Source organism: Rhincodon typus, chromosome 41, assembly GCF_021869965.1.
Source record: "Rhincodon typus isolate 14 chromosome 41, sRhiTyp1.1, whole genome shotgun sequence".
Lineage (NCBI taxonomy): Eukaryota > Metazoa > Chordata > Chondrichthyes > Orectolobiformes > Rhincodontidae > Rhincodon > Rhincodon typus.
The window spans coordinates 10,104,630-10,131,298 of NC_063372.1; the positions used below are offsets into that span (position 1 = coordinate 10,104,630).

The 26,669-nt window shown below is 41.4% G+C and overlaps 1 protein-coding gene across 1 annotated transcript in view; it reads left to right on the forward strand.

Moving 5' to 3' along the window:
* The first annotated feature begins 3,063 nt into the window (after nucleotides 1-3,063).
* bloc1s1 (biogenesis of lysosomal organelles complex-1, subunit 1) overlaps nucleotides 3,064-26,669 on the forward strand; it is a 90,062-nt gene continuing 66,456 nt past the window's right edge. The window contains exons 1-2 of the mRNA XM_048619009.1: nucleotides 3,064-3,089; nucleotides 13,897-13,969. Of these exons, the coding sequence (XP_048474966.1) occupies nucleotides 3,068-3,089; nucleotides 13,897-13,969 (95 nt within the window). The 5' untranslated portion in view covers nucleotides 3,064-3,067. The remainder of the gene's footprint in view (nucleotides 3,090-13,896; nucleotides 13,970-26,669) is intronic.

Below are 26,669 nucleotides of genomic sequence, written 5' to 3' on the forward strand. Positions count from 1 at the left end.
CTGCGTTGCCTCAATTCTTGCCTCTTGCGCATCCCTGTTTTTAATTGCTCCACACTTGGCAGCTGTCCTTTTGATTGCCTCTGTCCTAAATGATGAAATTCCCATCGTAAACCTGTCTGTCCTTCTTCACAATATTCCTCAAAATGTACAAACATACAAGTTAAGACTCGACCTTCAATTAGGACTGGTCCCTCAAGCATGCTCTACTATTCAGTAACATCATGGGTGATCTGATTGTGACCTTAACCCCACATTCCCATGTACCCCCAGAAAAACCCATCTGGTTCACTAATGTCCTTTAGGGAAGGAAACTGCCATCTTTACCTGGTCTGGCCTACATGTGACTCCAGATCCACAGCAATGTGGTTGACTCCTAATGCCCTCTGGGCAATAAATGCCGCCTAGCCAGCAACACCCCCATCCCGTGAATGAATAAAGGAAAAAAAAACGTGATGTTCTCCAGTGTTGGATGACTTTGTACATATTTTGCATTTGGGTCTAACACTCAAAACATCAAACTGTGTTTCACTCCATTGTTAGTCAAGAATCAGTCTACCTCTGCCTTAAAAATATTCAATGACCCAGCTTCCACCACTCTCTGGCGAAGAGTTCCACAGACCCGTAACCAGCTGAAGAAAAAGAGTTTTCCTCATCTCCATCTTAAATGGGAGAACTCTTATTTTTAAACAGTATTCCCTAGTTCTAACCTCACACAAGCGAAAACCTCCTTTCAGCATTTGATTCTTAATTCCAGATATTTATTGAATTCAAATTCCACCATCTGTGTGGAGCTGGAGGAACACTGGAGGCCAGGCAGCATCAGAGGAGCAGGAAAGCTGATGTTTCGGGTCGGGACCTTCTTACTGTCTCTTTCAGCATTTACCCTGTCAAGCCCGTTTGGGATCTTGTGTACTTCAGTTAAGTCATCTCTGACTCTTCTAAAGTCCAATGGCTACGGGTCCAACTTTTCCTCATAAGACATTTCCTGCACCCCAGAAATCAGTCAAGTAAGCATTCTCTAAACTGTTTCTAACACATTTATATCCTTTCTCAAATAAGGATACAAAAACTGTACACTACATTTATGAGACCACATCCGAAGTAATAGAGTCAACAGCACAGAAGCGGCCCTTTGGCCCATCATGTTTGTGCTGACCTATGTAAACTTATCCCACTTTTCTGTGCAACTATAACAAAACATCCCTGCTTTTATGTTCCATTTCCCTTCGCAATAAACAATAACATTCAATTTTACAGTAAAATACTGCCATGCTGGAAATGTTAAGCAAAAACAGCAAGTGCTGGAGAAACTCAGCAGGTCTGGCATCATCCATAGAGAGAGAGAGAGAGAAAGAGACAGACAGACAGAGTTAATGTTTTGAGTCCAGAATGTCTCTTGAAGATGCTGCCAGACCACTGAGTTTCTGCACCCTTTCTGTTTACATTCCAACATTCTATTTGCCTTTCATGCAGACTAACATTTTGTGATTTATGTACCAGGACACCCACAACCTTCAGTACCTCAGAGTTACAGAGTGATAGAGCACGGAAACAAACCCTTTGGTCCAACTCATCCATGCTGACCAAGTTTCCCAAACTAAACTAATCCCACTTGCCTGCATTTGGCCCATATTCATGTACCTGTCCGAATATCATCTAAATGTTGTAACTGTTTATGCGTCTACCACTTCCTCTGGCAGTTCATTCCATATACGAACCACCCTCTGTGTGAAAAAGTTGCCCCTCAGGTCCCTTTAAAATCTTTCTCCTCTCACCTTAACACCTTAAAAATATGCCATCTAGTTTTGAACACCGCCCTTTTGCTATTTACCTTATCTATGCCCTTCATGATTTTATAAACCTCAATAAGATCACCCCTCGACCTCCTACACTCCAGTAAAAAAAGTCCCAGCCCCTCCTTATAACTCAAACCCTCCAGTTTTGGCAACATTCTGGTAAACCTTTTCTGTATCCTCTCCAATTTAATAATATCCTTCCTATTGCAGGGTGACCAGAACTGTATATAGTACTCCAAAAGTGGCCTCACCAGCATCCTGTACAACCTCAATCCCTCTCAAATAATATGCTGCTTTTAAAGTTTTTCTTGTCAAAATGGACAAGTTGGCATTTTCCAACATTATCAGTCATCTGCCAACCTTTTGCCCAGTCACTTAAACTATCTATATCCCTTTATAGACTCCTTGCGTACTCTGCGACTTGCCTTCCTACCTATCTTTGTCATTAAATTTAGCTGACATACATTGGGTCCCTTCAGTCAAATCAGTGAAGTAAATTGTAAATAGTTGTTGAGGCTCCACACTGATCCCTGTGGCATTCCACTCATTGCATTTTGCCCCCTGAACATGACCCGTTTATGCCTACTCTCTTTCCTATTGGCTAACTAACCATCTATCCATGTTAAGATGTTACCCCTACACCTTGAGCTCTTTATTTTGTGAGGCACCTTGTCAAATGCCTTTTGGAAATCCAAGTAAAGTAAATCCATTAGCTTCCTTTATCCATGTTTGTTACATCTTGCCTGGATGAGTGTACCTCCAACAACACTCAGGAAGTTTGACACTATCCAGGACAAAGCTGTTCACTTTATTGGCATCATATCCACAAACATCCACACCCTCCATCACTGATGCTCAGTAGCATGGGAACACCACCCCCTGCAAGTTCCCCTCCAAGCCACTCACCATCCTGACTGGAAGTACATCACTGTTCCTTCAGTGTCACTGGGTTAAAATCCTGGGACTTCCTCCCTGACGTCATAGGGACGTACTTACAGTGCATGGATTGCAGTGGTTCAAGAAGGCAGTTCATCACCACCTTTTCGTGCAATTAGACATGGGCAATAAATGCTGACCCAGCCAGTGACACTCACATCACATGAATTTTTTAAAAATTTTCACTCATGGGAGATGGGTGCCTATTATTAATAATAATAATAATAATAATAATAATAATATTATTTCTATTTATTGCCCTAGTTGCCCTTGAGAAGGTGCTGGTGAGCTGCCTTCTTGAATCACTACAGTCCATGCACGATGTGGAGGTGCCGATGTTGCACTGGAGTGGACAAGGTCAGAAGTCACACGACACCAGATTATAGTCCAACAGGTTTATTTGAAATCACAAGATTTCGAAGTGCTGCCCCTTTGTCAGGTGAAGTGAGAAAAAGCATACAGGTGCAGAATTTATAATTGGAGAGATTAATGGGCAGAGAGATCAAAAGATCATACAAATGATGTGAGTGGAGTGTCGAATAATAAATCTCTGCAGGTGATCAAGTGTGTCAGACGATGTGAGTAAAGTGTCAACAGCTGAATAACAAGTCAAGGGGATGATGTATAATCCAATTAACTGATTAACAGGGAGATAATTACAAAAAATTAAAAATAAGGTGGTGTTGGAGACACACCAAATGGCGGAAATAACATGATAGGTAGGAGAGTCGCATGCCAAGGATCTGAGCAAAATAACAAGTAATCCAAAACTGTACAAACTAATTGAGGTAGAGAGATCATAACAAGTAATCAAGGTGATAGTGTCAAAACAGGACAGTAAGGAAGATTTGACAGATACAGAACAGTGTGGTGGGGGTCACATGTAGCGCGACATGAGCCCAAGATCACAGTTGAGGCCACCTTCATGGGTATGGAACTTGGCTATCAGTTTCTGATCGGTGATTCTGCATTGTTATCTCGAACGCCGCCTTGAAGGATGCTTACCCGAAGATTGGAGGCTGAGTGTCCTTGGCCGCTGAAGTGTTCCCCGACTGGGAGGGAACACCCCTGTCTGGTGATTGTTGCGCAGTGTCCAATCATCCGTTGCTGTAGCGTCTGTATGATGTCGCCAATATACCGTGCCTTAGGGCATCCTTGCCTGCGGTGTATGAGGTAGACAACATTGGCCGAGTCACATGAGTATGTGATGGGTGGTGTTCCCGTGTGTGGTGGTAGTATCTATGTCGATGATCTGACGTGTTGCAGGGTTTGCTGTGGCAGGGTTATGTGGTGTTGTGTTTGTCACCTGCCGACAGGGCTACGCTCTGAAAGCTTGTGATTTCAAATAAACCTGTTGGACTATAACCTGGTGTTGGGTAACTTCTGACTTCGTCCATCCCAGTCCAACAGTGGCACCTCCACATCATGGCCAAAATACTGACATTCTCTTTTTTTGGATGCCACTTTTTAAGAGTTCTTTTTCTTCTGCAATTTCAACTACCTTTTCATTTGTCTTATGGTCTGTATATGGAATGTTTCTATTCTATTCTATAGACACTATTTTAAAAAATGGAAAAGGAACAAAGTAATGTCGTAATGGGATCACTAAACGATGGAAAAGATAAAATATTGTCGGTGATAGTGAAATTGCAGAAAAGCAAAGAATTGCTTGCTTCAGTACTTACCAAAGAGGTGAAGCAGCTGGACATGATATTGGAAAATGAGATAAAATTGATACCCATTTAAAGTCAAAAGAGGACAATTACTAAATAAACTAATAAAACGCCTGAAACAAAAACAGAAATTGCTGGAGAAACTCAGCAGGTCTGGCAGCATCTGTGGAGATAAAGCAGAGTTAACATTTCAAGTCCGGTGACCCTTCTTCAGAACTCCTGGTGTGGATGGATTGCGTTCGTGCATTTTAAGCGTCTAGAGGAGAGATGGCAGAGAAGCAATTTCATGCCTTTTTTTAAATTTCAGTAGATAAGGGCATAGTGCCAGAGACCTGGCAGATAGTTAATGTTGTACTGATATTTGTCTAACAAGGGAATAGAACATATCCAAGAAATTATAGACCGTTGATGACAAGAAAAATAATAGAATGCCCAGAAAAGGCAAAAAAAGGACCCACCCCCCGGCAGATCTTGGTCCTTTGCTGAACCAGAGCGTAGTGCTGTGATGTTTCCCACAGATAGGGTGAGGAGGCAGTTACCAAGTCTACCTTGGTTGGAACAGGAATCAAAGCCCAAGCTGTTAGCACTAATGCGATCTACATGCTTGTTGTCTAGCAAGCTGAGCTGAGTTGAATGGTATAAATGCATCTTGAGGAATGGCTGCATAAGTATATTTGGGAGATTGGAATAGAGGATTATGTAGTTGGATGAGGAAGGGAAGAGGCTTGACTGGTTGGACCGAATGGTCTTTTTCTGTGTAATATCTTCTCTGTAATTCTACCTAAAGTTTCTTTTATGGAAAATTACCCATTAATTATATCATGACAAATTTTAAAATAACTCCATTACATTTTGAAGATTGGCACAGAATGCCATTCGTTTACTCTGCAACCCTGTCCCGGATGATTTTATGCAAAAACAAATTGTGGATTCCTGGGAGTTTGAGCATTTTTGGAGAGCGGTCCTTTTCACTAGATACGTGAAAATGTACTTGGCAAAGGTCTAAGTTGTGATGCTCACTGCCTTTGATTCCACGGTGTTGTACAAATCTTTCTTTATGATAAGGAGGCAGAGGAACCATTTCTGGCTGACAACATTTGCAAGTGGTTCAATTATACGTTTCAGTGCAATGTTTACAAATAGATCTAATAAGATTTGCCAAACATTTCTTTGTAGAGGAAGTGCTTTTTAAAACTAGCTGAAATTATACAGCGATTTTCAAGAACAGCAGGGTTTTCTTTAAAGCAATGTTTCTATCTCCATGACCCAGTAATTATCATGATGGCTTGACAAGTTGTAGAAAGATTTGTCCAATGGCCATCATTATAAAGTTGTACAATCAGACTGTGTGTAATTACCTTTCTTGAACTTCACATTGATACCAACATGTAGATAATACTGTATAATATTTCATAATGATTATTATAAGGCTGAAGTATTAGTGGTTTTTGCTGCACACTTTCCCCTTCATTAGTTGCAGGCAATTTTAGACACTTGTTAGAATTAGCAAACCTTATTTACAGCAGCCACAACTCTCATCTCCATAATGTGCACAAGAAGATGTCTCAAATCGCCTTTACATTGTGAAGATGAAACTGGATTGCATGCGTGATGGAGAAAGGGAAACCTTGAGGATCAGAGGAAGCAATATGGCATAATCGAACAAAAAGAGTTTGAGGAGAGTTTGAAAACAAAAGGAGGTGGCAAAACGTAGGGATTTTGAGTGGAGTTGCACTTGGTAGTCCCTGGTACAAGGAGTGATGTGATATCAGAGGAGCAGGGACTATGCAAGGGCTGTAGGTGGAGAAGATTGATAATGCATGTTTAAATCAACAAGGACCAGGATCTTGGCAAGTTCAGTAGGAATCGCTGAAACTTTGAAGCAACATGGCTGATGGGAGTGTCAACATCTTGTTTTCTGAATGGAGGCGGAGTTTAGCTGACAATTGGAGAAGTCTAAATTTAAGATGATGAAGCTATAGATTGTCATTTATATTACTGCTGAAACCACAATGTTGTGGCAGTGGAGAAAAGTGTTTTTTTTTTAGGAAAGTAACTCAGTTTTAAGGTCAAGCATTCACCAAGCTTTCACTTATCCTGACCTAGCTCAAGAGCCAAGGAGGTTAATGAAGCCAAAGCAAGCAGGAGGTGCATAATTGTCAAGAACTGAAAATAATTATTTTAGTTTTGCCGATGGTAAACTGGGGGGAAAGAAAATTACCGCATTGAGTTCTTAATGTCAGCAGTTATTTGGAGAGTGTTAACAACAACCTTTCAGAGGATTAGAAGAGGCTCAGGAAGGAAAGCTAGTTGTTAACTTGTACATGAAGGCTGGTTTTGTGGTTCCAGTGATTCATGGGTGAATACACTGGGGTATATTGTAATTAATCACATACCGAAGGACAGGCGGTGAAGTGATCGAGTTTCTAGTGGACGGGAAGAGATATAATGGAGTGATTGAGGGTGCCAAGTAGGAGCGAGATAAGAAGGGAAGAGGAAGACCCTGAGTCACAGAATAGATAACCAAAGGCATCAATCTCATTGTATCTAGCAGCTAGAAGAAAAAGAGACTTTGTATTCATTGTCGCACCTTTCATATCCTCAGGATATCTCAAAGCGATTCTCAGTTAACAGATGCATTGAAAAGTGTAGTATTCTATTTGTAAGCAAATGTCACCGTCAGTTTGTATGTTGTAGGGTCACATAAACTGCAGAGAGATAATTGACCAGTTAATGCATTGTGATTGTGTTAGTTGAGGGAAGAATGTTGGCCAGGATAACCCAAGTTATCATGCTGTCTTAGTGAAGAATAATTAGAGTTGGGATTCACTGATCATTCTAATGTTGCTATTGTTAATGTTGGTAAGGATTGAAAAAGGTAGTAGCAATTCCAAATCCTTATCCAGACCCTTACTATTGTTCCTTGAGATTGAAGGCAGAGTAACCTGGTTGGTTAATAAGATAAATATTTTAATGGAAAAGGCCAGGGATTCATTGTATAGCTCTATTAAAGGGTAAAGGCTCAGATATTTTATATATCAGTCTGTTCAGAGATGTTATGACACCTCTGTGGAGCAGGTGGAACCTGAACCCAGGCCTCCTGACTCAGAGGTAGGAACACTATGACCGTGCCACAGGAGCTCTGCTACTCACTACAGACAAGGGGTTGGTTGGCCTGCATCTGCACTTCTCATTCTATGTTTCTGAGAGCCGCATTTAACTGATTACCAGAACCTGTATGAAACCGACCTGGACTGATTCCCTTTCTGTTTCATAGTGTGGAATCTTGCACTGGTCTGAGGAGCAGGAAGAGAGGGAAACGGTTGACCTTAATTGGGTGGGATGCCAAAATTTAGAATATGGATAGTGGGATGAATCTTTGTAATTAAGTTCTCCCTGCATAAACCGTATGTATCTTCCAGTTCCTAACTGTATATGAGAGGTGTGTAGCAGATGAGGTACTTGCAGGCCTTGGGACTGAGTAGCTGCTGCTCTGTCCTCTTTGGAGAGCATTTGTCTATCCTGTGCCATGATTGATCAGACTGCATGGTGGGCAGTCTAAGTTGCACAGAGCATGGAGGGAGAATGGAATGCAAGTGGCATATGCTCAGGAGGCTGACCAGGGAAGAGTGCAAGGGCCAGAATGTTTAGCTGCAGGTGTCCCTGCCGTGGGCCTGAGTGCTACTTCTGGCTTGCAGCGAATGCATGCCTGTTGAGGTGTCCTTTGGTGTCAGGACCTCCAACTCCTTAAGGTCCCAATATACACATGCAGTTGCTCAAGCTGAACCTAGACTCCGTAACTGAAGACTCCACCTGTAATGTGGCAGCAATTTGTGTCCACTCAGCATCTGCCCCCCACAAAGGAGGATTTTTTAATGAATATTTTGAAAGCTGCCGAAGACATTTCTAAATCCATTACTGTTGGTATTTTAATGTTACAAGAAAGTGATGGCATAAATAAAGCTGCCAAATTGAAAATAGAACCTTGCATACGGAAGGAAACTTTAGGCAGGCTAATATCACTTACATTAACTAATACTGCTCCACTTACACAAACTGAATGTACACTGACTAATTGTTAACTAGCTGTCCACATCTGGCATTCTGTATGGCACTTATCATTGGTTCCAGGTATGCTCAAAATGGGATACATACCGAGGAACTGGAAAGCAGGACATGTTGTATCAATGCTTGGAAAGCTGCCTTTTATTCTTTTAGTACTGGCTTTAATTTTTCATGTTTCTTGTACAAAATGATGATTTGTACCAAATCGGCTCCTGTGAATGATGTAGGAGGGAACTCTACATTCTGGTAGGACCTTGCACACTAAGGACACCTTTTTATTTTTTAAACTGTAGAAGAGACAGTTCCAGAACAAATTCAGATAAAGTAGTGATTGGAATGAGATCAGTCTGTTGGATCTCATTGAGTATGAGTTCCCTGATTAGGGTTGTTGACCTGGTCTAATCAAGGAGCCCTGGCTGACAAATATAAGCAGGAGGGTCAGGGATTCTGCTCACTCCAGGAGCCGGCTTTGTGCTAGCTGGGTCGGTGTCATGTACTATGCACGTGTGAATAAAGGGTGACTTGGTGATGGAATACTGGCCTTTGTGGAGTTATTTCAATTAGGATAGAATAGCTGCTATGTAGAGTGTAGCTGGTTAAAGCTTTTGAAAGTTTAAGATCTGGTTTTTTTTTTTGGACCTCTGCCTGAATGAAGTACTTGGCAAAAACATTTTGAATCTCCTTACTTAGATCTAAGCTAGTTAAATTAGGCAGTTTAGACTCCATGTTTAATTTTGGAATGAAACCAAAAGGGATATCTGGCCTTGGTTGCCATTGGTATGTGTTTTATAAATTTGATTGCAGTGCGCTGCCAGTGATAGTAATAATATCATAGAATTATTTTCAATAGGAGCTCTAATGCAGGAAGAGGCCGTTCAGTCAGTTTTGTCAGTGCCAGTTCTGTGGGAACCATTTGTCCCAATTCCATTTTTCTGCTCGTTCTCCAAACACTTTGTTATAGTCTCCCATTTTCAAGTGCTGATCCAATACCCCGCTTTGAAATTATAATCCAATCCACTGCTTTATTATTAACATACAGAAAACATTTCATGTTCTAATGCTACAACCAGGTGAAAAGTGGTGAATCGATTCCGCTCTTCTGAACCCCCTTAGTCGGTCACAACAAATATTTTATATTTAGCGTGCAACTTTCTTATCCTTCAAATAAAATATCAACACTATATCAGAATTAAGTTGGAATTCTTCAGTCGTTATTGTTGAATCAGAGACCACAACTGTAGAGAGACAGGCTTCTAGTCCTTTACAATCCATTTTCTTCTCTTCTTCTGTGCTACTCTGCACAAAAGCAATTTGCCTGAAATGCAGTTTATATGTGTATTCCCATGTCTGGCATCATTGCTTTTTCAAGATCGATGAAAATTGCCTGCGGATTATCCGAATGTGTAAAATTTCGGAAAGGTCTAAATCAAAACTAAGAGACAAAGGTTTCTTCGTGCCTGACTGAGTTTCATAGACTGTTAATTTTGGTTCAGACTGTTTCTCATATTGGTTTCATGAGCTTGGTTTGGTCTTGTCAGGTGACTACAATAGGCCTTTTAAATCACTTTTCTCCATTTTTTTTGAAAACCCATCTTCATCCATGAAAGGTCTTGGGTATTAAAATTGGATCATAGAAGTTGAAAATTACATATTTTAGCGCAATCATGACACTGCTACCTCTCTGTATGAGCAAATTTGTTTCAGTTTGAACTTCACAATGCTAGTGAAACTTCTGAGGCCAGCTCCACTTGTGTTTTACAATGGGTTCTGGCAAATCTTTGGTCTGCACTGCCTTGTAGGTGGAAATGAAAATGGCAGAAGATTTTTTTAAAAAATGCTCCTAGCTTTGAAGTTGCAATATCTACCCAGCACAGAACAACCAATTTGTTGTGGCTAAATTGATTTGTAATCCTGCCCTGTTCTTTAAGTTGTTTCCACTGAGCTTTGCACTTCTTGTGGTACCATTGGGCAGCTGTTGAATACTGATGTTTAGTATTGCTGAGAAAGTAATTTTGGAAATGTGATGCATGACAGAACAGGTCCCCCAGCAGATAGATTACATTAACAAGATGCTGCTGCTGCTTGTATCTACTCCTGGCAGGAGGTCTGCTGTCACGGTGTGTCATCGGTCTTGCACGAGCCTCATGCATTCTCTGTAGCTTGTCTACAACTGCTTTGTGACATCTGTCATCTAACTAGGTCAACCCTTCTTTCCACTGCCCCCCATTTTGCCCTTTAGGAGAGATCCCTGTAGCTTTTCAATTCTGATCAAATGGCCAAAATACTGGCATTCTCTTTTCTGGGTGTCACTTTTCTTGAGAGTTTTTTTTTGCTCTTGCAATTTCAACTACAACTTACTTTGTCCTATGCTAAAAATTCTGTACAGAGACAATATGTTTTAGTTCCACCTTTTGAGATGTAGATGCTGTACAATAACGTGTTCTTGCAATGATTCACAGGCAGTAAAAGTAACAAATGCAATCTGTCCCCTGTGTTTATGTGGTTAAATGAACTGTTGGTGTGGTACTCAGCTATACAGACAAAATGTTTATCTTTAATTCCTGATCTGAGTGAGCCAGTCTATTTGGAAAATTCCAATTTCTCTGTGATCTTGGCCCAGAAAGAGGGTTCCCACTTCTGTTCACTATCCAGTGACTCCTGCTGCAAAGTGCACGTTGGTCGAGTTGAAATACCCTCTGAATTTGAATAACTAGTTGGCATTCACTTTTTAAGCTCGTGCATGAAGTTGCGCAAGGTGCCTCACGGGATGCTGGCATTTATGCAATTGTAAGCGAGCAAGAGCTTGAGAAATATTGCAAGTCTTCTGCATGACATTTATTGCTTTCCCTTCACCAGCAGTTCACTGTAAAAGCTACTTGTTACAATAGATGTTATAATAAGCCAACCTTAAGTTACTTGGCTGTGACTTACCCACAATTTCCAAGATCAAACTAATCAAATCAAACGTGGCAGTAATGCCAAATTACTGACTGGATTGATCTGGCTGCTGTGTCCAGTATTTTCTACCCCTCGTCCCATAGTGTAACAGATGGCTTCAAGGAATAAACACCACCAGAGCAGTCTCTGTTCTCTAGTGGAGATAAAGTTATTCCACAGTCACAGTTGGCCCTGTTCTAATTACCTTGGAGACTCAAGTTATTCTCTGAGCAGAGACATTGAGGTCTGGCCAGCATCTTTTCCCACAGTCTAAGTAAGGAATAATAATCTCCAAAAACTGCTGAAGTATGGTGTGGATCCAGCATCCAGAGGCCCAAAATAGCATATTGTTCTCTCTGACCACCACCACCATCGCTCCCCCCCCCACCAACCCCTGTTTCCTTTTAAAATTATTTAAGCAGCCACACTGCACTACATTCCATTTGATCTAATGAAGCCTTTGTAGCCCAGTTACCAAAACCAGTTCTTCACCAAGCTTAACCGAAAAAAACCTGTGGATACTGTAAACCAGAAACAAAAACAACAGTTGCTGGAAAAGCTCAGCAGGTCTGGCAGTATCTGTGAAGAGGAATCAGAGTTAACATTTCTTGAGGAAGGGTCACCGGACCTGAAACATTAACTCTGATTCCTCTTCACAGATACTACCAGACCTGCTGAGCTTTTCTAGCAACTGCTGTTTTTGTTTCATCACCAAGCATATTTATCATATTGTACTATATCTGTAGGAAATGCCGTATTGTCTTAATGGTGCTCTAGTAAGATCAAAACTGCAAGATAAAAGGTGCAAATTCTGGAAATTCACAATAGGTCAGCATCAGAGAAGACAAAATGACAGGGTTATGTTTCAGGTCATTTTCGATTCCTTTGTCAGAATTGATTTGACTGATGCTTTTGATGTTATCAGATCTGCAAAATATAGGAAGTCAAGCTTTGATGAAATCAATTTTTTTATTGATTCAATTAATATGCTCTTTCTAGTTACCTCCAGCACTAATGACGACAGACCTGTGACTATTACTTCTCCACTAGTGTTAAACAGCTTAAAATCCTCAATTATAGAATCCATAGATGCTTTCCCTGGGTTTCACAACTGCATTCGTAAGGTGCTGTCAATCCAACTGTCAGAAATTGTACTAAGTTAACGAAAAGCGTGCTAAGTTAACCAAAAGTGACTCATATATTTGTATTTTGCTTCTGTGCTTCTTCCTCTTTGTGAACAGGCTCCTGCCTTCCGCTTGGCACTTCAGCTTTTTATGTCTCCTTTCCTATGACAAGACCAATATTGAGAATGTGAGGAATTACAGAGCTAGCACACTCTGTGGTACAAGACATCGATGCAATATTCAACCTTTTACTGTCCTGCTAATCTAAGCAAAATAAAATGGAGAAACAAAATATCTTTCAATGTTGATTCAAACGCTACTGTTCTGGAACTCCTGAGATAGCATAAAAGGCAAATGTGGTGCTGACCTTCTCAGACCAAAAAGACCTCTGGTTCAATCTTTGGGTTGTGTTGAATGGGCAGATCTTGGCTGGGGGACTGGGAGACAGTGACTACTCCAGTTAGTTTGTGTTTTAATTTTGGAGAAGGGAATAAAGGGGAAAATAATTCTGTTCCTTTTCATTCTATGGTAACTCCTCGCTGCTTTCCCAACACCTCCGCTCGGTTGTGATGGTAATTGTTCAGGTTGTCCACAGAGAGTGGCTGCTTTGAAGAACATATAAGAACTGTTTTGGAATAGTTTTCCAGCTTGGGAGAGGTGGGGAAGGTGCATTTTTTTTAAGAAAAGTGAAAACGCATTGACCTCTTTCTTCTGCAATTAAATCATCTCAAAATGACATTGGCATATTTACTCTGAAAACAAGAAATGCTGGAGATCACAGCTGGTCAGGCAGCATCGATGGGAAGAAATCAAGCTAACGTTTCAAGTCTAGATGACTCTTCATCAGACTCGTTTGGTCATAGAATGGAAAAGTGCTCCTGCTGCCTTGGTGCTGTCTCCAATCTTCTGATGCAGATGGAGGAGCAAACATTTTGTGTCAAGGACAGGGAGCGAGGAATGGTATTTGTGTATCCTGCGAAGCTCACAGTCTGCTTGTTGTGGTGCGATTAGTTGTGGTTGGCTTCCAACTGTTCTATTATTCCACAAACACTTGATTGTATCTCCTCCTGCCAGAAGATCTGCTGTCGTGGTGTGTTACTGTCATCTGTCTTACACAAGCGCAGAGCAGTTAAATACCATTCGAGTTTTCAAGCTCATTCCTATATCTAGATGTATGCTGTGAGGATAGTTAGTTCCATAGAGCATTCTAATTGTGCATTTTGATAGCAACACTGAGTATTTAGAATGCCAGATTTTATTTAGGTCGTGCATATGTAGTTACTTTTCTCTTTCTTTTAGAGGGCAAGGATAAAACAGAGTGACTAGGCAGTTCTTCACCAACTTCATGTCTTCATTTCCTTACAGAAAAAAGGAGGAGAGAAGCTGTTGCAGCCGCTACACGTCTGACGGAGGCACTGGTGGATCATCTTAATGTTGGGTTGGTATTTGTTCTTATCAATGACCTAAAAAAAGTAATACATGTTTTTGTACATTTCTTCAGAGCTTATGATTGTAAAAATGATTGATCATTTGTTTTCCTATTTTACCATCTTTATGCTGGGTGTTTCTCCCTCCTTCAATATGGCACCACTGTAGGATTAACTGCCTTCAGTTTTCTGACAGCCTTGTTATTTATTATAAATATTCAACTCATCCGTGATAATTACAAGAGGATAATAGTCTGATTGCCCCAAGGCAGGATTATGTCCTGTTTAGATAGATCCACTAATTTGTATCTCCTTGAGTACAAATCCCTTTTCACATGAGACGAATCCTCTATCATATGTAAAAAAAAATCCAAAGACAATCTGTAATGTACATTTATTTGTAAAATCCTAACAGCTGTACAGAACAAGGAACATGGAACAACAGAGGAACAGGCCCTAAGCTTTGGGGCTGTGCTTAAAAATTGACATTAGTATGGATATTCTAGTTATCATCAATATACTCTTAGAATCCCCTAAAGTTTGGAAGTAGGCCGTTCGGCCCATTGAGTCAACATCAATTCTTCAAAGAGCATCCCACCCGGACCCACCCCCTACCCTATCCCTGTAACCCTGCATTTCCCATGGCCAATTCACCCTAACGTGCACATCCCTGGGCATTATGGGTAATTCCACCTGGCCAATCCACCCTAACCTGCACATCTTTGGACTGAGGGAGGAAACTCTCACAGACATGAGGAGAATGTGTGCAAACTTCACTCAGACAGTCATCCGAGGGTGGAATCAAACCTGGGTCCCTGGCGCTGTGAGGCAGCAGTGCTAACCACTGAGCCACTCTAACCCGCTTAGAAAAGTCATATCTGGTTACTGTCTAGTGACTTCTGCTAGGTTTGTGTTTGGGCCATTTTCAGCCTCTCCGTGTTATGTTGACGAGGCAGCTGGTGGTTTGAAAATGGCAGGGAAGCAATGACTGCTCCTCAGGCCCTCCAGACACAAATTTTCAGGCAGGTCTGTGAAAGGATATTCAGTGTTCCAGTCCAAAACAACTGCTGTTTAACTGCTATACATCTCAGGGTCCTTCTCTGGTTGTAGGATACCGTTTGCAAATTGAAGTAACAGTTTCAATCACTTGTGAGACGAGGAAAAGTGGGAATGTTGCTGCTAACCTCTCAAAATGCTGCTTGCTAATGTCCCCTGCTCACTTCACCAACTCTGCTCTGGTGAGATGCCCACTAGCAGTCATTGAGCACTGGGCAACAAGCTGCCTTTGAATGAATCCCAAATCTGAAAATGGTACAGTTGAGAACAGCAAGCACGTGCCAACCTTGCACTCATTTTGGCTGGATACGTCTCTTTTGAAATAGCATTTATAGAGCCATACAGCATGGAAACAGACCCTTCGGTCCAATGAGTCCATGCCAACCATGATCCCAAACTAAACTAGTCCCACCTGGCTGCTCTTGGCCCATATCCTGCCACACATTTTTTATTCATGTACTTATTCAAATGTCTTTTAAATGTTGTAACTGTACCTAGTCATTGAGAAAAGGCTTGATGCTGGGCAAGTCATTCGGAACCAGCAATGTTTTTATTTCATACCCAAATGAAAGCCATTTGTTGGGTTTCAATTATAATCATGGAACCATAATAACACCCTTAAATTTATTAATTTGACCCTCCATTAACAGCTTGCTCAGATTTTGTCCTACTTTACTTACGCACGATTCCAGACAAAATCTTACAAAATCCAATTGTTCAGAGTGTGCATTGCCTGAGATGAGTCTTCCAATTTACTTTGTTTCATTTTATCAATAAGGTGGCATGCCTTTACAAATGGAAAATGAAGTGCAGTGTCATGAGAGCAAAAAGGAGTGGTAGGTAATATTAAATCCCAACGAGGGTATAATTCTCATGATAACAGGTATGATATTTATGGAGATGATTGCATTGCATATCATTCAAAAGTACCAAGAAGTACCAGCTGTGTAAAAGGCATGAACAGAGTAGTCAAGTCAGTGAATGAGTTAAACATTATAACGGCTTCTTGTGAAATTAGCTGAATGAGCGGGAGCGGGTACGTTATTGCTGTTATGTTCTCAGTGTTTCAGATTTCCACACCGAGAAATGTCATCATCCTGGAGTAATTGAGAAGCGGTAGCCTTCAAGATTGTACTTTGCTGGGTTTGGGTATCGTAGTTTTACTTCCACGGTAAAATTCACTGCAGTGGAAGCTGCTTAACCTCAGTGTGACCTATCACTCAGCAGCACTGTAGCAGCTGTGTGAAGCAGGTGTGATGGTGGGCAGGGGTGCTGAAATGCTTCAGGCACTCGATTTGTTACAGATTGCGTGGCCTGTAAGCCCCTGCTTCTTTCTGGTTTCACAGCTGTGCTTTATGGTAACAATTCTCTCCTCCTTTCCTCTGCGTCCTACTATCTTTTAGAAACACCAACCCCTTCTCACTTCTATGTAATGTCTGTAGCCATGTGGAATTCTCTTTCATAGAAGGTAGTGGAGGATGGACTTTTAAATTTATTCAAGGCTCAGTTAGATAGATTTTTGATAGACGAGGGATTTGAAGGTTAAGGGAGGCAGACGGGAAGTGGAGCTGAGACCACAACCAGATCAGCCATGATATTATTGAACTGTGCAGCAGGCTTGAAGGACCAAATGATCTACCCTTCCTCCTCAGTCCTATGTTCCTGTCAGGGAAACACAAAGAAATGGATTGTAAGGAGAGTCTGGAGAGGCATTGTGCTCAAGACTTCTGAAACATCAAACCAAAGCTGAACATGGCTGCATCACTGCGTGCTAGGGTAGGGTTATAAACCTACATTGTGGGCCAATCTGGCTGATCTAATAGGGAATTCACAATAGCTGTTGGTTCCTTTCTACTGTCGCAACTCACTGGAGCGTGCACTGGAAATCAAGCTCAACTATTCCCGACTCGCCACAAATGTGAAGATTTAATGAAATGCCCCAGTACTCCCAATTTGCCTCTGACTGATTGCTACCCAGGATAAAAGCAAACCATAATAGCTTTCTTCAGTAACAGTTTAAAAAAAATCTTTATTGTAACACCCTTGCCTTTGACAAGAACAGGGTTTCTAATTTATGTAACTTAAACTCACCCCCTTTTTAAAATTTTCCCACATACATACATACATGACCACACAAAAAAAAATGCAACACAGGTACAATGAGTGGAAGGAAAAATTGTAGTCAGGAGACCAGCGTTCTGTATTACTAGTCTAAATCACAAAACTAGATTGGTCAGTTTCATGATCATTTAAATTCTTCATTGATACCTCAGTATTATCTGCATAGCAATAATCAAGTTGCATAGTTGGACATGGGCTTGTCTTTGGGTTTTAGAATTATTTCTTTCAGTGTCTCTGTGTTTTACTGTTTTTCCAACATAAAATTGGAGATAGCAACATTTAGAGAAAGAGGAGAGAGACTGATTGCAGCCAACCTCTGGAGGTCTCCTTGCTTCTCTCCTTATCTCTTGCCTCACAGGGTCTGTGTTAAACTGCAACCTGACCAATCAGAGGGTTGTTACTATGTTAGGCCCTCCTGGTCCCACAACAAATTGTCCAGATTCAATCTGGTACAATGTCCCCAAAATAGAACATTGTCCCATATGTATCAGGAGGCTTCACTTGTTTTTCCAAAGCTGCAAACACTCCTTGAATATTCTTTCCTTCTTAAAAGCAGTGTCTGTTTTTCTCATTTTCAGTCCACAGTCCAAAAATAAAAAGATGTGGTCTCTTACATTGTATTCAAGTTTAAAATATTGACTCTCTAATCAATCCTTCACGTTTTATTCTGGTTATTTTATAGTTTTCAGAACAAATATGTGGCCAATTAGTTACTGAAGGATGGAGAAGGTCTGGCAGTTTGTGAATTTCAGGGTTGTCATAATACACCTGCAGTTAAGCCACTTGTCATTTCAATCTCAGCATTTAATCAGGCTGATTTTGCATGTGTACAAATTGCCAAATGCCAATAATTAACATGCTACCATCATCAGTGCTTAAGCCCACATACTGATGATGTTAAGGAAAAGTTCTATTCTGACCTTGACAAAGTCCTTACTGCCATCTCAGAAGAAGAAAAGATCATCTTTCTGGGAGACTTTATGCCAGAGTTGGCCATAACTCCAATGTCTGGAGTGGAACCATTGGGGCAAAAACTGGATGGGAATACCATTGCAAATTGTGTCATTCCCTCCCTGAAAGTGTGCTTAGCATGGCATCATTCTAACAAATACCTTGTTCTGCCTGAAAGAGGAATATGAAACCTTAATGATGCATTCTAGCTTAATGGTATTATCACTGGAGTGTTAAACTCAACACCCGGGTAATGTTCTGGGGACCTAGGTTCAAGTCCTGCCACGGCAGATGGTGGAATTTGAATTCAATAAAATATCTGGAATTAGGAATCTAATGATGACCGTGAATCTATTGTTGATTGTCGGTAAAGTCCATCTGTTTCACTGACCTTTAGGAAGGAAACTGATATTCTACATGTGACTCCAGACCCACAGCAATGTGGTTGAGTGTTAACTGGGATGGGAAATAAATGCTAGCCTCGCCAGCAATGCCCTCATCCTGTGAATGAATTTATTAAAAATTCTAGATCATGTGGTACCTGGTTTAGATCATTGTTCAGGTCAATGATCTAAGTGACATCTGTATCACTTGATCAATGTGGGAAACTGCCTACTGAACAGATCATGGGCTTGTTTGATCAGTGATGCACATGCAACTAGCAGCAAGATATTGCAAGACCCAGACATTCGAAAGGAAGATCAATGTTTCAACCCTACAGTAGACCAATCAAAATCAGGAATTCTGAGTGCACCTCACGATCAATCTGGAAAACTTTCACACACCCAACATAATTTCAGTCCAATGGGATCAAATAAAGTCAACTATATTAGACTCCTGTGCCCAGACCACTGGGTTTGAGCATAGTTGTCACAGAACTAGTTCAATGATAACCATGCAAAAATATATGACCACGTGGATCAAAAATGAGCAGCCTTCATTGTCTGGCAGAACAACCCACAGTCGCAAAGAGATGTTGAACAGCAAATGACATATTAGGGAGACCAGATGAGTTTCTGAAAGCCCCTGTGCTGTTGTCAAAGTCTATCAGATTCCCAACCATCTTTGAGAGAACGGTTCTAGGGAAGGGTCACTGGACCTGAAACATTAACTCTGATTTGTCTTTACTGATGCTGCCAGAGCTGCTGAGCATTTCCAGCAACTTCTGTTTTTGTTTCTGATTTACAGCATCCGCAATTCTTTCAGTTTTTATTTTAAGGGAATGGTACTTGACATCTTGACCTGACCTTGATTTTTAATGCCCATTCCTTGTCAGAAAAAAAATCACCGTGAAGAAGGGGACCCTTCTGAGGGCAAGATTATTTGTATTTGTTCTTGGGATGTGGATGTTGCTGGCTAGGCCAGTAATTATTTGCCATCCCCAGTTGCAGCCAAGAGTCAGCCACCACATTGCTGTGGGTCACATGAAGGCCACACACAGGTAAGGATGGCAGATTTCCTTCCCTGAAGGATATTAATGAATCAGATGGGTTTTTCCAACAATCAATGGTAATCAATGGTCGGAGTTTTTATTACTCCTAGGTTTTTGTTGAATTCAAATGTCACCTTTTGCCATGGTGGGATTTGAACCCATGTCCCCAGAACATTAGCCTGGGTTTCTGGATTACTGATTCAGGGACATTTCCCCACGCGCCATCGCTTCCCCATGGTGGGCAATTAATTAAGCCTCAAGTGATCCTTGCATTTGGAGAATAAATGTAAAAAGCCTCTGTCTCTTTGGGGCATTGCCAGAACATGGATGCTGACAGGACACAACTTTGCCAAGTTACGGAGAGTTAAGGTCCTCTTCATGCTTTGAGCCTTTTGCAAGCAGATAGAGAGAGCAACATTTTAGCGCTTTACTTTGCTAGCTGCTATACATGTGGTTAAGTTGAATGCAGGAAATTCTACAGCCGTGGCACTTGCTTCAGAGCCAAAAAATTACAGCTGGGCAACGTTACAAGAGAAGGAAAATTCACTACAAATGTTTGTGTGCAATTTGCCAACTTTTTTTTAAAAAGGAGGTGTTTGTTTATGAGGGGGGGGTCACATTCCAAGAACTGTTAATGGAACCATAGCTGAGACTAAGGGAAGCAATTTTAATTGAATTTGAAAAGTTGCAGTGGAACGTATTTGAAGGCTTGCGAGGTAAACATTTCTTCTGCAGAAATAAAGGATCGTGGCGAACTAGTTAGAATCAGTTGCCTAAATTTCACTTCAAATCTTAACAGTATACCTTTTCTTAACCTTTTAACAACGCAACAGTAGATTTATATGCGGGAAGCCTGTGAAAGGTATGTGGCCTGAGCATAAAGCTACAGTGATGAGGGCTTTTTTTTAGGTTAAAGCTTTTTAAATAAAGGTTTTCTGGAATGATTCTTGCAAATCAAAAAAGGACTGCTGTAAGTTTTTGAGAATTCAAATACAATACATTGTGCTCGCTAGTGCATACAGGTATGCGAGTTAAGGGCAGGTATTGGCCAATTGGTCTCTTGAGCCTGCTCCACCCTTTGATAAGATCATGGTTGATCCAATTATACCCTCTACTCCATTCTCCTATCTACCCCGTACCATTTGACCCTCGATCAAGCTCTGTCTTGAAAACATTCAAGGACCCTGCTTTCACCACTCCCTGGGGAAGAGCATTCCACAGATTTGAGAAGAGGTTTTCTCCTTTCGCCATCTTAAATAGGAGACCCATTACTTTTAAACTATCCCCTAGTTCTAGTCTCTTCCACAAGAGGAAACATCCATTCAGCATGTGTCCTGTCAAGTCCCCTCACACTCTTGCATGTTTCGATGACATCACCTCTCTCGGTCTTGAGGCTCCAATGAATACAAGCCCGTGGTTTCCTCAGGAAACTATTGAGCAAATCTGCTCTGAATTGTTTCTAATGCAATTATACCCTCTTCTAAATTAAGAGAACAGAACTGTACGTAGTACTGCAGATTTGGTCTCACCAATGTCCCATACAACGGAAACAAAACTTTCCTACTTTTAGATTCCATTCCCCTCGCATTAAACAACAGTATTTCATGTGCCTTTCTAATCACTTGTTGTACCTGCATCCTTACTGTTGAGTAATATGCAGCTTTTTCATTCTTTCTGCCAGTGGCCAAATTGACATTTTCCTACATTATACATCATCTGCCAGATTTTCTTGCCCATTAATTTATTCTTAATGTCTTCACAACTTATAATCCTACCTATCTCTCTGTTAGAAGCAAATTTAACAACCATGCCTTGAATGCCTTCATCCAAGTCATTGGTTAAGAGTAAATAGTCGAGGCCTCAGCATTGATCCCTGCAGCACTTCACTTGCCAGCTTAAAGATGATCTGTTTTATGCCTATTCTGTTTCCTATTAGCTAACCACTCCTGTTTTAATGCTAACATGTTACTCCCTGCATCATAGGCTCTTACTTTGCGTGGGAATCTTTAATGTGGCACCTTGTCAAATGTCATCCGGAAATCCACGTACACCATATCCACGAGTTTCCCTTTATCTGTGTTAGCTGTTACCTGCTCAAAGGACTCCAATAAATTAGACAAATGTAATTTCCCTTTCACAAAACCGGGTAAAATGAAGTGGCAGCACCCAACTTGCATACAGCCCACCTCCACTGGAAATACTCGGGCAGGTTACACATGCCAAAGCTGTTCCCAAATAATGATGCAAATCAGTTTTTTGACCTGCTGGTCTCAAACGCCAATGATATAAGCAAATACTTATAATTCCGAAAATACTCAGGCACAGGTTGGTTTATAATGTATATATGGTGTGTTCCATGGGAGACTTCACACTTAAGGGCGGGACCAGAGACTTGGGCTGTGGACTCATGAATTGCTTGAGTGTTTACTGGACAATGCACAAGCAGGCTTTTTCTTTTACTGAAAGCAAACATGACAGGTCAAATTGAATTTGTGATCGCTGTTTCCTCACCACCCTTCCTCTTTATGGGGTACAGAGAGCATGGTGTAGCTATTTACACAGATCTTTGCCTTTTATTTGAGGGAGGCAGCTAGTTTTAATTTCTACCTCCAAAAAAAGTTGTAATTATTTCAGTCAACCTGTTCAGGCATGCTGTGACACGTGCCCAGAGCAGGTGGGACTTGAACCTGGACCTTCTGTCCCAGAGGTAGCAACACTACTAGTATGCCACAAGACCCTCTGAATGAAACAGTCGGGTCATGTCAGAACTGAAACATTCCACTTACCAACCAGTCATGGGCTAGTTAATACCCTGTATCAATGAGTAGGAAAATAGAGCATCTGGCCAGCATCCAGGTTTTTCAGCAATGCACTCCATCACCTTCATTCCTTACGTTGATTTTATTATTGTCACATGTACCTAGGTACAGTGAAAAATTTTGTTTTTTATACAATACTGGCAGATCATACCATACAAAGATCATACGGTGATTGTATTCCTTGCTCTGTTCAATGTTACTGCTGCAAAGAAGATGTATAGAAGCAAGATCAACATGAGATTTGAAATTAGAGAGGTCCATTCAGAAGTCTAATAACAGTGGGGAAGAAGCTGTTCTTGAACCTGTTGGTACGTATGTTTAAGCTTTTGTATCCTCTGCCTGACGGAAGAGGTTGAAAGAGATTATAACTGGGGTGGGAGGGTTTTGATATTGGTTACCCTTCCGAGGCAGCGAGAAGTGTAGATGGAGTCAATGGATGGAAGGTTGGCTTGCATGATGGACTGGGCTATGCTTCTTATCTCTCTGTAGTTTCTTACGATCGAGGGCAGAACAGTTGCTAAACCAAGCCGTAATGCATCCGGATCGAATGCTTTCTGTGGTGCATCTGTAAAAGTTGGTTACAGTCCTTCTGGACATGCTGAATTTCCTTAGCCTCCCAAGGAAGAAGAAGCATTGTTGTGTCTTCTCGACTGTTGCATCAATGTGGGAGGCCCAGGACAGCTTGTTGGTGATTGTCACTCCTAGGAACTTGGTGGTGTTGACCATCTCCACCTCAGCACCATTGATGTAGACGGGGACGTGCCCTCCTCCTTGTTTCCTGAAGTTCTACCCTGCAGTTTCTTGCTGTGTTTAATCTACTTTAATGTTTTGTAGGTCTTTTGCTATGCGCCCCTGAGTGGCTTCTCTTTTATATTCAGGGTGGCCTTTATTCTTTTCTTGGTTTAATTCTCCATGGTCAGAGCTGATTTTCCAGCCACTAGTCCCCAAACACCCACACAGTTTTTCGCCCTTCCTAACCTATGATTATCTTGATCAGCCTGTTCTGGCATGTTATGACACACATCTAGCACAAGGGGTCTTGAACCTAGACCTCCTAACTCCTATTTACTAACCAACCTGTTCAGAGATATTGTTGCACACTTTTGGAGCAAGTGGGACTTGAACCACTGCTCTCTCTTAATTTACAGCACAGATCTTAAATGACGGGCCCTTGCTCGTACTTAACTACCATTTGCTTGTTTTCATCTGTGCCGTCTTGTGGTGTAGTGTTAGTGTCCTGGGTTCAAGTCCCACCAGCTCCAGAGGTATGCGATAATGTCTTTGAAAAGGTTTATTAGAAAAATAGATTAATAATTTATTTTTTTGTCTTCATCTATCCTAACCAAATGGGATGAAATTTGAACTTCCCCACCCTGGTTTCTGCCAGGCTGACAGCTGTTACAATAAGACTTACCACTGTGTCTCCAGTCTTGTCAACTGTAATTGTACATTGCAGGTGGCAAGGAGACCCATTTGAAACCACACCATTTAAATGTCCCAGTCAGACTCTTGTCATATACAAGGACCAATTGCAGTGTTAACCTGATCCACGAGCAAAAGAGTAGTACTGGCTTCCCCACCAGATTGAACCTATTGGGAACTCCGTCCAGGGCCAGAAGAGCTGAGAAAGAAAAGTGTAAAAACGTTTTGTTAAATAGTTTCCTTGTGTGGATCTTGAACAGGATAATCCCCTACCCTGACCAACTGCTATCGATGTCTTAGCATCCCAGCCCCCAACTCCTGATCGCTTTCCCCAGTGCCGGGGACAGTTCCTGGCAAAGCCTTCCTGACCAATTTCACTGGCCAGGAAGCTCTTTCCCACTGATGCCCAGGTCATTTTGATCGGGAAGCCAGTGGCATGTTTATGAGGCTCTCGGATTAAAATCATCTGGACCTCCGTTCTGCTTCCCTGGACACCCACTGGGCTGTATTCCCACTCAGGATGTAAAGTCAAACTGTGTGTGTATGTGTGAGAAGGGCATTGTGGTGGATCTTGTGTGGAAGGTAGACCCTGGCCTCCAACCTCAGTAGTTGGTCTGTAAATTCTGTGTAATGTGACCAGTTGGCACCCACATGCATTTCTCATTTAGCTTATTTGGATAACAGCCATACATTGTGGAATAATGACTGATTTCTTCCCACTCCCTCCCCAACCACTAGCACCAGCACCACTCCATAACACCAGTGATGTTGGAGCTTCAGCTGGTATCCCAACATGGAATCAGCTCCTTCAGTGAGGATGGGAATCACACCTGTATTCATTCCTGATATGGCTTCGTGCCACGCCACGCAGTGCCCTTACCCATTGCACCATCTGGAAAGCTCTCTATTTTTAATGGTGAGATACAAGAACAAAATCTATTGCGCAGTGGCCCGCACTGCTGACTCTCTACATGTAGACGTGCAGAGTTACTTCAAAAAGCAGCTGCTTTAGTGCTGATTGAACATTGGCCAGTCATGCCCATTCTGAATTGTTTTTGGTCGCAGTTTTAGCACGGGACTGCACTTTGTAAACAATTCTGTAGCCTGTGATGGCAATCCGATTTCCACCCAGACGACAGTGCTTCTGAACTGTGGACGTGAAATAAGCTTTGGTAGTTCTCAAAATCCTGATGTAGGTGGCTCAGAAGAAGCTACAGTTGATGTTGTTGTTCTGCAAAATACGAAAGGGAGCCTGTTAAATTGCAAGATTAAGGTCAAAATCAAAGTTTATGTGATATTTAGAACAAGCCACACTTTCTTTTAGTTTTTAAAATAGACTTAACAAAAGATCCTTTTGATAACCAAGCGCTTGCAGAGTAAAATACTCACCGTGGTGGGTAAACTGCATAAACTGTTGTAATATAGAATCCAAATAAACGCACAAGTGGTTTGCCAAAACAATTAAATGTTTGGATCAAACTTTTATGAGATACATATGAAAAAAAATTACCAATTTACAATATGCTGCACCCGTGCCCTTTCTCCTCATTATAGGTTTGCAAAAGTGAAGACCCAGAGCTTGAGTCACCATTAAAATATCAAATACTAACTTATAAAGCAATGCAGCTTATTACAGACATGTTTGTAGGAGGTGGAGGGGGTACTCAGTTTGTTACATTCATTCAGTCTGCTGTCTAACTTGGTTACTTATTGTATGAGTTAGGAGCCAGTGTTCAATCTTAGCTAGAAACCCCTCCATGCATTTGTCTCTTGAGCAAAGTTTTTTGTAACCAGTATGACTTTCCCCATGTGAGAAGTGTGACATGTGGAGGCATTTGCAGCCAATAATGAGTGCCTATGACCACAAAAATCTTATTTCCAGCAGTAAAACATGCCACTAGCTCTTGACAGCATCTGGTCTGAGAAACATCTACATTATTGCTGATGAGAAAATGAACCATCTGCCGCTGCTCCTACTTGTTTTCGATCAAGGCCCAGGAGATGATACTGTGTGCTTTTTCGAACGATTGTGCCAACTGGATTTCACCCTTAATTGCACCCTTGATTGAACCAATTCAGTCGTTCTTTGTGATGGGCCTTGCGATTCTTTGAGCATTCTTCACCACTCGTAACAACTATCGGCAGGGGATGAGGGTTGGGCTGGGATGGAGCCTTGCCTCAATCTCACAAGCTGTTTCCTGTCAATCAGCTCTGAACAACGCCGATGTAGGCTGTCTGCCTCATCCATCTCACATGACCGTAAAGCAGTTGTAAAGTGGGAGAAGCAGTAATGTTTTCAAACGTTAAAAAAATCTGTCCACTAAAATTTGCATGAAAGCATTTAGTTCAATAGTTTAATATGTTACTTTTCCATGTCTTTTAAAAGCAAGCTTGAAAGTTGATGGTACATCCCACAGAAAATCAAAAACAGCTTGTCTTGTGAAAAAGCCCTTCAGTTTGTGCATCGTCAGGAGAATATCAGCAAGCTACATGAAGTCAATCAAACTAATGTTGAATAGTTTAAATGCTTTAAAGTCATGTCATTGGTACTGGGATGCTTGAATTTGGGGGGTTGCTGAGGCTGACCTAAATGACCTTCACTCTTCTATAAAACAAAGAATTGCAGATACTGGAGATCTGAAGCAAGCAGAGAGTGCTGGAGAAACTCAGCAGCCCTGGCAGCATCTATTGAGAGAGAAACATTTCAATAGTGAACATTTCGAGCCCAGTGACCCTTCGAAATGGCACTGGACTTGAAACATTAACTCTTGTTTCTCCAGTGCTTTCTGTTTTTGTTTGTTTCAGTCCTTTACCCTTATGTGGGCATTTAAAGTAATGGGTAGATTCAAACTTTTTTTTACAAGAGGGCTAAGAATTGTCCTTTGGCCCTTTTGTTGTTCCTTTGCTTAT